The 17,180-nt window shown below is 37.1% G+C and overlaps 1 protein-coding gene across 2 annotated transcripts in view; it reads left to right on the forward strand.

Annotated features, from left to right (window-relative positions):
• Positions 1 to 16,172, forward strand: part of mcama (melanoma cell adhesion molecule a) — a 60,210-nt gene extending 44,038 nt beyond the window's left edge. The window contains exons 6-16 of one of the 2 annotated variants that reach the window (XM_084413079.1): positions 808 to 987; positions 2,158 to 2,285; positions 4,457 to 4,604; positions 5,527 to 5,642; positions 5,755 to 5,896; positions 8,042 to 8,172; positions 8,262 to 8,403; positions 9,120 to 9,158; positions 10,053 to 10,182; positions 11,683 to 11,812; positions 11,925 to 16,172. In XM_084413079.1, the coding sequence (XP_084269205.1) occupies positions 808 to 987; positions 2,158 to 2,285; positions 4,457 to 4,604; positions 5,527 to 5,642; positions 5,755 to 5,896; positions 8,042 to 8,172; positions 8,262 to 8,403; positions 9,120 to 9,158; positions 10,053 to 10,182; positions 11,683 to 11,812; positions 11,925 to 11,945 (1,307 nt within the window). In that variant the 3' untranslated portion in view covers positions 11,946 to 16,172. The remainder of the gene's footprint in view (positions 1 to 807; positions 988 to 2,157; positions 2,286 to 4,456; positions 4,605 to 5,526; positions 5,643 to 5,754; positions 5,897 to 8,041; positions 8,173 to 8,261; positions 8,404 to 9,119; positions 9,159 to 10,052; positions 10,183 to 11,682; positions 11,813 to 11,924) is intronic. The other variant, XM_084413080.1, reaches the window with a different exon arrangement.
• The last annotated feature ends 1,008 nt before the right edge of the window (positions 16,173 to 17,180 follow it).

Here is a 17,180-nt window from a genome sequence, read left to right on the forward strand (position 1 = left end):
TGGGTTTTCCATGTACAGACGACACCATTGTCAAAACGATCCTCAATCACACGAATCTGTGAAAATGACTAAAAACCCTGTATTCTGCTGCCAGGCCATTAGATGGCGATGAAACACTATAGACTGAACACGTAATACGCATGTGCACGTTTTTGTTGTTTACACGAAGACCGTTTTCAGAAACTTGCACTTTGAAACCCGTTTTCAAAAGTTTGCGTTTTGCAAAAACGCCATTGTCATGTAAATGAACGGTCAAAACGCAATTTTTTTAAACATTTTTTAGTTGAAAACGGTGTCACGTAAACAGCCGCTAAGTATACAATGATATCAAACTTAAATATGGACAGCTGTGATGATTAAATTAATTCATGGTAACAAACAAGTGGCGAGGAATGTGAACAAAGACAACAGAAAAATAATGACAAGCAAACTAAAAGTCCATGAAAATGAAACTAAACAGACAGATGACTAAATTTTACATTAAGTAATTTTACATTAAGATGCAATAACTTGCTCCAAACCTATAACACTATGCACAGATCTTGAAATTCTAGCTAATACTAATAAGCCCAATTTTTTTTTTTTTTTTTTTGTGGCTAACTATGAAATAGCAGATAAATAAATGGAAAATTTTGTGCCAAATTTCTTTTCTTGTCCGAATTAAAAATAAAAAGCTAAAATCAATCGCTTTACATGCTACAAATGAATTTAGGCATCACAACATTGTAATGTACAGTGTGAAAAATAGTTGCCACTAATGTGTCTGTATGTCTGGTTGTGTGTGTGTGTGTGTGTGTTTTTTCTCAGTGGTGAATGTGGTAACGCTAGTGACAAGAGAATCCAGTGGCCTATATACAGTGCAGAGTGATTTGCATTATAAGGTGACCAAGGAAGACAAAGATGCCCACTTTTCCTGTGAAGTCAGCTACTTTGTCCCAGCAGCTGTCAGGACATCCGAGTCCAAAGGCATCAATATTACAGTTCACTGTAAGTCATTTTATAATTGAGAGTTTCTTTTGATGAAATGGAATGCGATACATCCAATTTTTGTTCTAACCTCACTCTTAGAGAGAAAGGTTCAATGGGTTCTATATTCAATAGGTTTCTTTATTCTTGACCCAGTTTTAAAGAACGCTTTATGCCAAAGAGTTTCTATATAAGGAAAAATGTCTTAAATGATTGAATAATACTGTCACATTACGTGTAGGACAAAGCTCATGGAAACAAGGAATACGTAGAAATAACATTTAATAACCAAACTCTAAGGGAAAACACCAAACACTGACGATAACAGACAAAGACTGAACGAGAACACAAGGTATAAATACACGGACTAACAAGATAACTAATGAGGTGATTGACAATGCACAGGTGATAGGCATGACTAATTAGAACAATCATGGAACACTAGGACACAGGACTGAACCAAAAACACAATGAAGGGGGGAAACACAGATCATACATGTAACAAATACTTTCATGTTTAACGAGTTATTTCAATTTTACTAGTGATAAAGTATGTTTATGAGCTGTTTAGTTAATAAAATGTAATTAAAATGAAAAATAAATTAAAACTAAATACATAAAATGATCACATGATGGTAACCCCTAAAAGTTTCTATATATGAAATGCCTGACAGAACCCTTTAAGGTTCTATATAAAACAAGCTACACAACATTTTGTTGGTTGCTTGGTTTCTGTATCTGTTGCATCATGCTGGATAGCTCCGCCCACTGTGAAATCTCATTGGTCCAAAATCCCACTTTACATCCATGCATTTTAGACATCATATTTGACTTTACTGACATGATTTTATCATTACATGCAATTTTCAGTTTCATTGTAGACAAAACCTATATATGAATCTGATGACAATCTTTGTGCGAACACAAGGCTTAAAGACATGTCTGACATGGTTTTATATGAAAGGACCCATATTTTCCTGTTTCATGTTTTTAATATTTCAGATAGCGTCAGTACGTCACAGGTAATGATAAACTTTGAGTTGTGTTCGTCATGACACAGCTATGAAGGTCTGCTTTGTCAGATTTGACTAAATAATTGATTGTGAGAATTATTTTGCGTTGGTAAGATGCTTATGAATGGATTAAGATTCATGGCCCCTTGGTCTTTGTGTATGTTCGTGTGTCATATAGACCCAACAAGCAGCGTGGAGATATGGAAAGAATCGCCTGAGGGCTTGGTCAAAGAGGGGGACACAGTGGAGATCCGTTGCCAAGGCGATGGGAACCCCCCAGCACCCATCATTTTCAACCGAGAACAAGTGAGAATAGCCTCTTTTTTTCTCTTTTTATTCGGACCCGTTTTTCCTGAATGGGAGGCTGTAAAGCATTGAGAAGAAGCGGACGTAGCAGACGTCTAGCTCAGACAATGTGGTTGATATGCACAGACAGAACAGTGCCATTACTGACTTGCAGCTTTTTGTAAGTGTTATGTATGCATTTGCTTTAATGACACTGGGCCTCATTTATAAAACGCGCATACGCACAGATTTAGGGTACGTTTACACGACAACAATATGCTTAAAACGGAGAAGTTTTTCCTTTGAGTTTTCCGCGTTCAGACGGCACCAGTTTTCAAAACGATCCCCCATTCACACGGATCTGCCAAAACGAATAAAAACCCCTGTATTCTGCTGCCAGGCCATTAGATGGCGATGAAACACTATAGATTGAACACGTAATACGCATGTGCATTACGTCATCGTCTTCAGAGATTCGCGTTTTTTGTTGTTTACACAGAGACCGTTTTCAAAAAATTGCACTTTGAAACCCATTTTCAAAAGTTTGCGTTTTCAGGCAGCCAAAACGCCGTTGTCATGAAAACTAACGGCCAAAACACATAAAAAGTTTTACGTTTTTAGTTGAAAACGGTGTCGTGTAAACAGCCCCTCAATCTTAGGCCCTGTTTACACCTGGTATGAAGATGTGTTTTGGTCAATCGCTTCACAAGTGGACGGAGCTATATACAGGTGTGAACGGGGTCTAAAACGTTTTGAGCTTGTCCACTTTTGACCACTTCCAGAGGTAGTCGAAAACGCATTTGATGCAATTTCATTGCTTTCGTAGTGTAAACGCTCATGTGGTCGAATGCGGTTCAACAGCCACAAAAGACCGCCTTCTGACTTAATGCGTAAACATTATAGGATGCGTGCTAGCCAGACGGGATTCAAACTTTGTCGGCTGGAGACCCAAGTTTGGTTTAAAGATGAAAAATTTACCAAGCACAATGTTCTCTCACCATTCCTGATTTCTAACACACTTTTTCTGACAGTTCGGTGTGGTCTTGGGGCTGTCAGAGCAGAAACAAAAGCTGCTCTCCGTATGTTTTTCTATCGTCTCCTTGCGCATTCATGCAAATTGCACAAGCTTATTTTGTCTAGATCGAAAGATCTGAAAAAGAAAAAAAAAAGTACCCGCCAATAAACCCTCCCTTTGAAGAAATCAGGACAGAAGTGGTTCTGAGAGACATCGAGAGACATCATGGCTTGCAAACGAGCGAAGCATGGCAGTTGCTCAGTGTTTGCATGCACAAATGAACACAAAAGTATTTTTTTAGTTCCTTCATCCGAGCCTCTGAAGAACCAGTGGGGTTATGTGAAGTTCAGACAGATAATCTTTCTCTTAAAGTCGTTCAATACTGTTTATGCATCAGTAAATGAAGCCAGTGACTAAACGATCAACTTCACGTCGTTTCTCTTAGCAGGATGAAAATAATCTTATTTAAACTGTGATTAAAATATATACAGAAAGCGATCAAAGAACAATCCCTTTCCAATCGCCCAAGCTGTCAATCACACAGCGAGAGTTTATCTGGACACTTGCCAAAACTCGTTATGAAATCAATGATGCTGTTACGCTGCACAACGAAGCTCTTACTGTACTTACCTCATGTTTGCATTGGTGAAAGCATTAGTGAGAGTGCAGAAACTGCGTTGCAATGATAAGATCTTCATTCACGCGATCAACAGGCTGTCATCTGCTCAATGCTCATCACTGCAACCTTTTATGTGATGGGAATAGATCTAAATACTTAAAAAACTTCTCACGATTCGTTAATCCCGACAGCTGTAATAGTAAAAACGTATAATAGCTGTAATAGTAAAAGTTTTCGAGAGAGTTCCACGTGTAATGCGAGATGTTTCATATGCAAGCATGTCAGCCAATCACAGCAGTGGGCGTTTACACTGAAGTCTCACAGCAGACACGCCCCTTCAAACAGAGCGTTCAAATCAGAGGCTAAAATCAGGCTAGGAAATATGCCTTTTATTTCTAAATTATAACAACTTTTGATCTAAAAAGCATACTAACATTATAAGGGCACCCCAGGAAACATTCTAAAATAATCAAATAATCCATGCAATGGGACCTTTAAGGGAAATCTTTATCAGTATGATAGACATTCCCACTGTTCTCTGTGTCCTGCTCATAACAGTCAGATGTGGAGCTGGATTCCTATCATGGGCTGCTGGTTCTGAAGGAGGTGTCTCGAGCAGACAGTGATGTGTATGAATGTCACTCTCTGGACCTGGATGCAGTGAACCATGATGAGGTGGTGGACACCCTACAGCTCACTGTGCACTGTGAGTTCTGCTTCTCAATTTTACACACCCTGATTTTGAAACTAGAAATAAATTGCCCACCACCACAATATGATCATCCATTAGAACTAGTATCTTAATAATGTTGAATAACATTTACTATTCTGTTTTTTAAAGAAATTCATACTTTTATTCAGCAAGGATGCATTCAATTTATCAAACATGGCAGATTTGTACGTTATTACAAACAAATATATATTTCATATAAATATTTATCAAAGAATCCTGAAAAAAATAATCAGTTTCCACAAAAATATTAAGCAATAATCATTGACGCTTTCAACAATAATAATAATAATAATAAATGTTTCTTGAGCATCAAATCAACATATTAGAATGATTTCTGAAGAAATAACACTAAAGACTACAAGATATTCCACAACATTACTATTTTACTGTATTTTTGATCAAATAAATGCAGCCCTTTTGAGAATAAGAGAATTCTTTCAAAAAATATTAAAAAAATATTACCATCCCCATACTTTTGAACTGTAGTGTACATTTATCAATTTTGCAGATGCTTTAGTCCAAAGTGAATAACAAATTGGGAGAAAAAAAGCCAAATGTATTAGCAGTGAACTTTTTGTTGAAAAATGAAAAGTTATTCTCTTTATTTTTTTTTTTATTATTCATTTTATATATAATTTCTATATTGTAAAATACATATAGTATTCAAAAATAAATAAATAATAATAATAAAGTAATTATGTTTTGCTGGTGCAATATGAATAAAAATGAATTCTGTCAACACTTACTCACCCTCATTAAATGAAGCTGATATAATTCCTTTCAGTCAATTATTGACCGTTTACAGATGGTACTCAACCAGAACGCTTCATTTGCTGCGACAGGTACAGTTCACAGATGCCTAGGTTTATGTGTATGTGTGTGTGTGTGTGTGCAGATCTGGACCCAGCTGTGGTGATGCCCAAAGACTCCGAGGTCATGCTGAAAGGAGAGAGTCTGACAGCGACCTGCAATGCCCTGTCGTCTTTAGAGACCGCTACTGTGTGGTTTAAGGTAACACTGCAGTGTGGACACATTCATTTAGTCTTCCACATTCTGTTTAGAGCTTCTTTTCACCCCATCTGTTCCTCGCTAAATTTGTTTGCGTGAATTTGTTTGTGTGTAGGAAGGGATTGAGGTCGGAAGAGGACACATAATGCAGCTGCAGGACGCCACATTTGACACAGCTGGACAGTATGACTGTGAAGTGACTGTACCGTCTCTTCCAGGCCTGCTGACCAGCGGTTCTATCCATATCATCGTACAGGGTAAGGAAGAGCTCATCAAGTATTTAAAGGTGGAGTAGGTGATATCTGAAAAACGCTGTTTGAAAGTTGGTTGGACCAACATAACCAGACATGTAGCCAATCAGCATTTGGGGGCGTATTACAGTGGAGGAGAGAGAGCGAGCAAGAGGGAGATTTGAAGGAAGACTGTAGAAAGAGAGATGGCTGAGAGACATTACAAAAGAGAAAAGCTCATAAGAATATCACTGGAAACTGAAAGGATATGATCAGGAAAGAGCTTTAGGACCCGCGTTAATATTAGAAAAAAAGGTTTGTCTTCAAACTGCTGTGCTTTTGACATTTAACATGAACTCTTGTTTGTATTGTCTCTTGTGTATGTATGTCAATTTTTTGTGCTTTCTTGTCGTTCGTTCATCATCTTCGCTTTATTTTTCGTGAAGCCTTATTTCGTTGCGCTTCTGCTACGATAAATAGACAGCCACTCTTGCATTGCGTGTGTAACAGAGGCCAGCTAGTGAGAGTTGTGCAGACTGGTGACTGCTAGAGAATGCAGTGTTTACTGTTTGCTAGTGCACTTGCCTCGCATGCCAGCGATCAGGGTTCGAGACCAACTTGAAACAGGGCAGTTAGGATTGGAGGGTGCGCTTTGGAGGCGGAGCAATGAAGAGAGGCGTGTGTTTGTTTGGGTTGATTTCAAATATCAACAATGTTCAGCAACGACTTCGAGAAAGAACATACTGCACTTTTAGGCCCCGATCACACCTGACGCGTTTTTTGCAGTGAGAGGTGCCTTTTTTCAATTGGTTTACAATGGCAGTGAGGGTTCTGCGCGCTGTTTATGCGCCTGCTGCGCCTCGTGTTTTTGCAGTTGAATAAAAAGCAACTCCGAGCGGAAAAAGCGCCCGACGTCATCGTGTTTTTTTTCCACTGTCCAATCGAATGAATGGAGAGGCGGGCCTTCCATTTTAGTGATGAAAGCTACAGTTGCTTGAACGCCCGGAGAGTGCGATGATGGAGGATAAACATGTGGTGCTCTCGCGGGTTACCAGGAGCTTAACGACTTAAGGAAACGTAACTACCACAATGTTAACAGAAAGTAAATAAAGTTAATAAAAAGCTGATTTGACGTTTACTTGACTGACAGGACAGCTGTTTCAGTGGTTGCCTAGCAACATAAAAAACACAGCGCACTGCTCGTTCTGTGTGACGGGGCAGTGCTGTGCACCTCGTGTTTTCGAATCTGAAAAACGCGTTAGGTGTGATCGGGGCCTTAAGAAGGACCTTTTATGCTTTTTACATTTTCACTAATTTTCTTTAGTGTAACTTGCTGTTTGAGCATGATTTTTTTTTTTGCAAAGTAACAAAGCACAAAGAGTTCGGTCTAGTTTCTAGTTCTAGTTCTGGTTCTGTGTCAGGGTTCGGACGTTCATGCTCCATTTATTTGTCTTCTGTTGTAAGCGGCTAAGTGCACGGAATGAGCATCCAGCGTCAGGCCGTACGCTCTTCTGTCCATGTGTGTGTTTTGTTCTGTGTAGCACGTGGCTCGTGTTTCATCGGCCATGTGCTTTTATGTTGTCCTGTTTTGTGCGGATACACAGTCGGTGAGTGCTCTCATTGGCTGCGTGTTCGTGCCTTGTTTTGTTTCAGCACATGGCGTGTGATCGTGTCTAGCCCTGCGAAGCCTTGTCTTGCTGTTTCCAGCCCAGCCCTGCTGTCAGTCAAATTTCCCCCCTACGGGGTAGTTTCTCTTTAATTTTACAATTAAATAAAAAGCACATTATTTCTGCATCTTGAGTCCTCGCCTCATCCCTTAACCCAACCCTGACGGCCCAAGGCATTCGCAAAAAACTGGCGAGGCCTGGTTGAGTTGCATTAGTAGTGTGTTGAAACCATAGACTGTAAAAAAAAAACTTGAAACTCACAGTTATGGTAAGGGCGTGACATTTCCGAAACACGCTGGAAGCGGTTGACCAATCACAACACACTGGACTAGCTGACCAATGAGAGCACATTGCACTTTTCAGTAGGAGGGGCTTCACAGAGACAGGAACTTAACAGGACTGCATTTTACAGTGTAAAATATATAATTGAACATAATAAAGGGCATAATAAACTGCTGAAAAGAGCTGTACATTTCTAAAGTTGTTACTGGATCTGTTCCTCTAGGTGCGCCTCAGATGAAGGATGCGGAGAGGGAGATTGAGCTGACAGAGAAGGTCGGGGGGTGGTTAAATTTGAGCTGTGAGGTGAGAGGTCACCCTCGACCCGCCATCACTTGGAGCATCACTGGCAGCCAGGTAACACAGATTTCCTCTCAGTCCTCTGCTCGTGTTACACAGCGCTTGGATTGACGCTTTTGTCTTGTATGTGTGTGTTGTACTCTCAGAGCTGGCGTGAGGTTGTTAAAAGAGAGATGGAGGAGCAAGTCCACAGTGTTGTGATGCTTAAAGTTACCACTGACATTGTTGCTATCTGCAATTCAACAAATGACTTTGGAATAGAGACCAAGACCTACAACATCAGGAGCAGTAAGAGTCCATTTTCCTTGTTTACACTGAAAATCAGGAAACATAATCACTATAATTAATGAAAATGAAAATGATCAATTATGTTAAATATAGTATTTTTGATTATACATTCAATGAATTTAAATATAATTGACTAAATGTATTGTATAGTTATACATGTAATATTTATTTTAATATAGGTAGATGTAATATCTATACATACGATTACTGTGTACAATTTTATACATACATTATTAATTTTTTTATATTTTTTATATGATTTATTATTTAAAATTAAATGTATAAAATGACTACAATTATTTAATTTAATATTTGGGTATCTATTTAGATTAATATCATTTATTGGGGATCAAAATTTGTACATACACTACCGTTCAAAAGTTTGGGGTCAGTAAGAACTCTTCTGTTCTTCAAGGCTGCATTTATTTGATAAAAAAATACAGTAAAAACAGTATTATTGTGAAATATTATTACAATTTTAAAATAACTGTTTTCTATTTTAATATATTTTAAAATATTCAGCATCATTACTCCAGTCTTCAGTGTCACATCACCCTTCAGAAATCCTTCTAATATGCTTATTTGGTGCATTTCTTATGTTAAAAACAGATGTAACATAGTAATAAATGTTGCTTTACTGTCACTTGTTTGATTTCACTGGCGATACTGGCAGTTTGGAATCAAAAATGTTAATGTTGTTCTTTGTTTTCGCCCAGTTCCATTCTCCCAGACTCCAACGGCTAGAAAAACTTCAGGTAACATTTATTTTTTTCATCTTCTGTTCATAACACATCATAAGTTTTAAATCAACACCCGGTCCATTTAATCCCTACAAAATCCATCCCAACCAAACAATGAAAGATCATCTTATGTACTTGAATAATTCATAGATTTTATATGGCGAAGCCTCCACAGCAGCTCGGTTAGCTTGGCTCTTCGTGTCGGCCTCTGGGCATATTTAAAATTCTGTGTGAAGAAAAGTCATAGTGCAAAAAAAAGCTAGCAAAAATTGAAGCAGACATTACTTCAGATAGCAGGGGCAGATCTAGCGCTGAATGTTTTCCAAGATGAATGTATAATTAGTTCTATGCGAATATATTAACAAATGTTTTGAAGTGCTGGGCTGCAACTGAGACTGTTAAATTATTATGGTGAACATAGTGGTGGCAGCCTGCTGTTTTATTGAGTAGATTTAACTCATAAAATCCATTCCCAGACAATTGTTTGTCGTCTCTCAGTGTTTATTTATAGCATTTGATGACGCTTCCTCTAAATGGCACTCCTTAATTTTCTTTATTTGACTCTGAGGAATATGAGTCTCTTATTCCATTTTACTAAAACACTTTAATTATATGTTTCATATACCAAACTCGTCTCATTTACAAGGACGTGCGTCCTTAATGTCATGTGGCCCACGTTTTGAATCCAAATGTTCCAGCCATTGTTAAAAAGTGCAGTGTAACGTGCCCTTCAGTGTTCTTTTCGTGATCTGGTATGGGATTTCACTTTTGTATTTTGCCCGAAAGCACATTTATTGCATTTCAGCATGAATTAATCTAGTCTTAATTAGTCTTGTTGAAAGGGTAATTCATTGGTTATTATATGTCAGCCAGTCATGCTAATGTTGACGTCTCTTGTTCTCTTTGCAGTTGATAATAGTGGAGTGATTATTGTGGTGATTATTGTGAGCATCCTGTTGCTGGCCATCCTGGGCAGCGTCTTCTACTTCCTGTATAAAAAGGGCAAGTTACCCTGTGGACGCTCAGGCAAACAAGAAATGTATGTAATATTTATTTATTTCTCCATTCTATCCAGTTTATTCGTATACATTTGTACAGGGGTTTTCAAACTGGCTGCATTGGAGTGCGAGAGGGTCTGTGGATAAGTTTAGAGAAAAACATTTTTTTTTTTTAAACAAATAAATAATTATACAAATTATCATTAAATCAAATCAAATAAAAATTGAGCATTTAAAAAAACAAAAAACATTAATCCAAATAAATAAATAATTAATAAATCAGACAGTACGGTACTATAGTATGTAGAAACAAAAACATAATAATGTTATGTAATAAATACAAATATTTTCAAAATAATATTTTACTCATATTTATAATATAACATTTTTACTGTAAAAATTGGGTCTTTACACATGACAATACATAGCTCCATTTTAACAATAGTGGTCCTGCATGAGGATGGTCATATTTGGGGGTCTAAAAAACCCTGCATTATTATACAAGTTGATATGGTATTATCAAGTTTTTTGCATCTAAAGATGCCATGGTATTTTTTTTAAGTATCCTGCAGTACCACCATGTGAACTTTATGGTATATGACACATGAACTACCAGTTAAAAGTTTGGGCATCTCTAGTACTGTTTCATGAAAACATTGAATAATATGGTTTAATTAGGGTTCGTTTATATTAGGTGTCATGAGCTAAATGTTTTTACAGCATTTATTAATCTAGGTTAATGGTAATTTATAAATATATGCGTTCATTGTTAATTCATGTTCGTTCATACTACATTAATGTTAATTTATCCAACTTGAACTATTCAAAATGTATTAGTATAAACTACCTTTTAAAAGTTTGTTGTCGGCAATTTTTTTCATTTTATGAAAAAAGTATCTTCTATTCACCATTCACTATTTTTATCTTTTAATATCTAGTGATGCCAAAACAGTCATTACTTCAGTCTTCAGTGTCACATGATCCTTTAGAAATCATTCTAATATGCTGATTTGCTGCTCAAGAAACAATTCATAGTATTATTAATGTTGAAAACATTGCACATATTTTCAGGATTCTTTGATGAACGGAAAGTTCAAAAGAACAGCACTTATGTGAAACAGAAATCTTTTGTAACATTAAACTTGTATTACTGTAACTTTTTATCTAATTTAATGCATCCTTCCTGAATAAAAGTATTCATTTCTTTCAAAACCCCAAAACAAATCTTACTGACAAACTTTTGAATGCTAGTGTACATAAAAATGAACATGAACCAAGATGGAGAAGTATTATTATTACTATTGCATTTACTAACGTAGTGTATAGAACCATATCAAATGTTACTATTTTAGGAATGAAATTCATACAAAAACAAATTAAAGCAGGAACCATTAGATTTTAATAACACGACTTCACTATGGGACCACATAACCACATAAAAAAAAGTGATTATGATATCATTTTGAGTACAGTAAAACATCTGTGCAGCCAAATGGTGCAGTCTTGTGTATCGGTGTGTTATTGGTGTGTAATCTCTACAGCATTAATGCCTACAGCACCAAGGAGAAGACGAGCAAAGATGACATCGTCGTAGAGATGAAGGCAAAAAAGACGGAGGAGTCTGTCCTACTGAAGGGCGTCAATGGGGAAAAGAAACCTCTCAATGACCAGGTAACCGTGTATACTTAACTCTTATTCAAAGTACATAGCAATTATCAAGATGAGATGGCCATCAGGAACATCCATTTAACTTTATTATATGGCGCTTTTTCCTGAAATAAAGAACAACATCCTTAGCTCATAAACGGAGGATTGTCGTCGACTAAAGATGGAATTGTTACTCCCTGCTGACCCAACAACAAGTCTTAAGAGCTGGAGGCCGTCTTGTGGAGCAGCCACCTTTTCTGGATAAAGTGGACTGTACTTTTGTATCTCGTGTGTGAGCAGCAGTATTCATGCTTGGATAAATGGGACGTAAGCGAGTTGATCCATAAAGGAAGATTGTTCTCTATTTTCTACTGTTCTTCAATGTTTTTCTTCAACCAACGACCAATTCAAGACAGTGGACCTTTTCCATGAAAAACAAGCAAAATGAATTACAGAGCAAACTGGTTGAAAAAAAAACGGTCTACATTGATGCTGTCTACAATGGATGCAACGCTTTGTCTACGTTCACACTGTCAGTCCAAATCTGATTATTTGTGTATCCGATTGGAATCTGATCTAAAATTATTGACTGTCCACATTTTGTATCGCAACTGTTCAGGGGTGTGTTGGCCATCATTGGCCAACTATGATCGCAATTTCCATTGAACTCTATTGGTAACGACGGAACTTGCGACCATAGTTTGCTTTGGGAAATGCACCCCTGATCTGATTTGTGTGTCCCATGCCGCTCTTTTGTTTTCCGGAATATCTGCATTGTTTTTATGGCAATGATGTTGCGTTGGTAGGCATACGCCAAAAACAACAACAACAACAACTGCAATACTGCGAAGGGTTTGCAATACAGATGTTGTCTTATTTACAAAATGTAAATGTGTTGCCGCTGGAATGCGCGGCTTTATTCCGTACTGTAATCTCCACCAGTCTCAAAACATGTCTCCGTTATATATTCATTTTCTGCTCCTCCGGCATTTCGAAGCAACACAACCATGTTTCAGCAGCGACTTTTAGCATGTTTCCTATAACAACGTCTGACGTTTCCATTTTACATTTTAAAGTCACATAAACCACGCGAAATCTGATCAGTGGTGCGTTTCCCAAAAGCATCGTTAGCCAACTATGGTCGCAAGTTCCGGCATCGGTTATCGGCATAGTTCAACGAGTCGTGTTTCCCGAAACCATCGTTCCAACGAACATTCGCAAACAGCATCGCTAAGTTGTGTGGTTAGAACGACAGCTCTCGATCTGTGGTTAGAAACATCGTTTCTGGTTTGCATGACGTGGTCTCAATAAATCCTTATCTTGAGCAAAATAAGCAAGCTGACATTCAGTACAATCTGTATCTTTTATTTAGAATACATATTTATATATTAAATATACCTATGATTGAATCTGGAAATAAAGCAAAATAACTGAGAAAAATGAGAAATAGTCCTCAGATGCCATGATGTAATTTATAGCAAAACATCTAGCATTAATTCGATCTCAAACAGATTCATTAAAAGTAGTTATTACTCAACCACGTGCGTGACATCATTAACCAACGTGGTTGAACGACCAATTTGCGACAATACAGTTTTGGGAAACAGTCGTGACTAGCTAGTTGACTTCAACGATGCATCGTACTATTGTAGTTAAGCAGCGAGTTATATCATTGTGCGGGAAACGCACCCCAGAGTGGATTTCCAGAAATGCGATTTGAATAGGATTTCAAACCACATTTGATAGTAGCTCGAAACGGATTTGCAAAGATCGCATTTCATGTGATTTTTTTTTTTTGCCGTTCACACTTGCTAAATCTGGTCGTATTTCAATCGGATTTGCACAAAAAACAGATTTGGACTGACAGTCTGAACGAGGCTTTAGAGTCGCCGTCAGTAAACGGTTGGCCCGTTCTAGTGCTGACGTACTCCTTCCGATAGTTTCAACAACAGGACAAGTGGATTTGGCGCATCCAATGTGGACAGCCTCTCAAGCTTTGGCGATGCGACAGAACCGTGCAAATTGTGACATTGATTTGAATGTAAAAATGCTTTAACAGACTAAATTCATTCTGCTTGTTTAACGAATGAGACACAATGTCTTTTTTAAAGAGACTGTCCTCGCTGGAGCCTGTAGCGCGATGACGTACTGGATTAAATCCATTATGTAGTGGATGCCTGATTTTTTTCTCCCAAACCAGTTCAGCACAAAACTCCACCATGCAGCCGATTATAGATCCCATTAGTGATGTCAAGATTTAATTGCTGATGTCAATCACAGTGCTGATTGCCTACACACCACGTCAACAAATACACTCAAAACAACAAAAATGCTGGGTTGTTTCAACCCATGTTTGGGTCAAATATGGACAAACTCAACAGATGGGTTTGAAATTTAATTTACAAATTTAAAGTCCCCCTGTGGTGAAAATGAAGGTTTTAATATTGTTTATATATCTACGTGGTGTTTTTAATATGCTTTAAGACAAACCATGTGCAAATTCATTTTCTCTTTAAAACTGCAGCGAACCAAAGACAGTCTCAAAAACGCGGTTTGAAATCGCTTCGTTTCTGACGTCACAAACTACCTTGTAACCAATCACGCCAACATGTGATCATCAACGAGTGGATCTCTTAAATATGTAATTAAAACACTTAAATATGTCATTTTGGTGAATTTGAGTTTTAAGGGATGCAATGATTGACTACAGGGGGACTTTGAATCAATGGTTGGGTTGGTCCATATTTGACCCAAACATGGGTTGGAACAACCCGCCCTACACCCTAACCTTAACCTGGTTTGCATCCACTACCCATTGAATTTAATTCAGTTCATCAGCGCGATACAGACTGCAGTGTGGACATCTTGTTTTTAGACCACAAAAATGTATATATTATAAATATGTTTTATTGATCCTATTTGTGACCCAATTCGTTCCACTTGTGCTTTTCTAAGCTCCGTTCAGAAAAGATTTAGTTTTGCAATCCTTGCGTGATGCCGCAGAAAGCATACTTTGAAAAAACAAACAAAAAAACAGTTGATTTTCATATTTTGTTTTCTATGTACAGAACAGAACATTTTGTCATGTCTTCTGATATTCCAGTAAATCCCAATGGACCAAATAAAAAATGCAAATTCCGTTTCAAAAGGCTGTTACTTAAAAAACCCACGTAAAGTCATTGAGGATAACAGATGTGTACACACAGCCCTTCACAATATTAAGAAACCCCGTTCAACTTGGCAGTAAACCGAGGAAATGGATAAACATGACCAGGATTCAGCCAATAAAACAGAGCTGACACTTAATAGTGTGTGTACGGTCCAGCTCAAACTACTGCAGAGCTCATTTACTGTTTGTAAATAGTCGTAGGGAAGGAAATTGTAGCTCTTTGTGTTTCGACTGCTGAGGGGAATTGCAGCTCCCTCTGTTTTTTGCCTCAACTGCAGTGCCTGCGGAAATGTGTCTTCATTTCACATCAATGTTAGTTACACTGAAACCTTTGTGTCGTCTTGTTCGTTTTGCGCATGTCTCTGTATTTGGTGAGGGGAAAGTTTTTGTTGTTTTCGTAAACGCCATGAATAATTATACGTTTTATAAAAAGACGCTGTATGGTTTAGCCTGAAAACTTTTGGATCCTTAAATAATTTCGTTTTTGACTTTTGTTACTATCATTCAGTCGTCAATGTGATTTGTTCTAATGTACAGAGTTTTTCTTGTTTCATATTGTTGAATGTGGCTGACATGATGGCTTTGGCTTTTACATTTGTTCAAAAAGGACATGACACACATGTTATCTACATCAGTGTTGGAGGAAGCTGAACCTAATATCTTCAGGACTCTTTTCGCCATTCTAAACCACACTTGGACAATTCATATTTGATTATAGCTGTGCTCATGCATTCTTTTAGCCTCAATGTTATAGTTAAATACCATCAAAAAATCGAAAAAGTAGGCTGATGTTGTCCATTTTTCTTATTTTGCTCATTTAAAAAAGCTTTGCATTTATTGATGTAACAGAAACACAGGCATCTTTTTTTATATATTTGTGCAAATGTTGCATTTGAATAATATTTACACTCTCTAAATATAAGTGCGAGTCATTTGAGACTGTCAGAACACTGTCGAACCTCTGCATACTACACTGGCACCTTTTTCCTGCCTGTCCTTGTGAGGAAATTATGTTGTAATAGCGCAAACTATCATTCTCGTTGTAGATTGTTCGCAAACAGTTCCGCAATGTTTTATGTTTTGATTTCACTTATGGATGTAAATTAAGTACTTGTGGTTTGATGCGTTTGATGCTTGCATTTTTTTAAAATAAATTTTGGCCCAAAAAAATTCAAATAAAGATATGTTACATTCAATGTTTGCTTCCAGCTTCTTGGAAACCTTCAATTTTGATACATCATTTCCTCTAGCAGATCTGAATTCAACCGAAGAAGAGTCTCTGTCTGCTAAAGTGAAGCATTCGAAAATATCAGGCAGGTTTTATTTAAATCACAGTGATATCTGTTATTGAGATTACTAAGGGCACGTTTGCATACGTCATTCAGCCTCACTGAATATACTCTTCTTAATTACTGTGTTATTTCGAGTTTAATTCTCTAGTGCTGAATAAGACTGAAAACCTCCAGACACATAATTGTTATAATGAAATGATAAAAAAAAAAAAACACTTGCTTATAACAGTAATCAGAATTGTCTGAAAGACATCACCAAAGCAAAGAAATGTAATTCAACCTAATTTATCTTCCAGACTTGTACAGTTTTCAATTGGGAAAGTATGAAAGAAATATAGAGGAAGGCTGCCCTCTACAGTTTACTTAAATCACACACAGGGCTCAAGCTGTCCTGAATCAGGATTCATTTGTCTAACATTATGGAGACCTTTGTGCATTTGGGTCATTTCTGTTATGCTGTCCTTTTAAACTCTAACTTAATATATATATATATATATATATATATATAGGCCTACCTTTGTTGTAATTTAAAGAATTATTTACTATTTAAAGGGGTTCAACACCACAAAACATCACAGAATTCATAAAATCCAGTGTTTTTGCTTGTTTGGGCTACTGAACAAAATCGTCACAAACTATGTAACTTTCATGATGATTAAGGAGCTGGTTTTAGTAAAAGGGCAGTTACCATTCATCATATTGTCTAATTGTCTGCAGGCATTAGAGTTGTTTGAAATATTTTTTAATTCTCAAAACTTGTTTATATTTTCAATTTACTATTGCATTTCTACATACTTCTTCTATATACTACTATTTACTACTTCATTTTCCTCTTCTGTTTAATTTTGTTTCTCATTGTTATTTGTACAGCCTACCTGTCTGTATATTGTTTTGCGCATTAATAAAAAGAGATAAATAAATAAAAGGGCGT

The sequence above is a fragment of the Rutilus rutilus genome, assembly GCF_951802725.1.
Source record: "Rutilus rutilus genome assembly, chromosome: 7".
NCBI lineage: Eukaryota > Metazoa > Chordata > Actinopteri > Cypriniformes > Leuciscidae > Rutilus > Rutilus rutilus.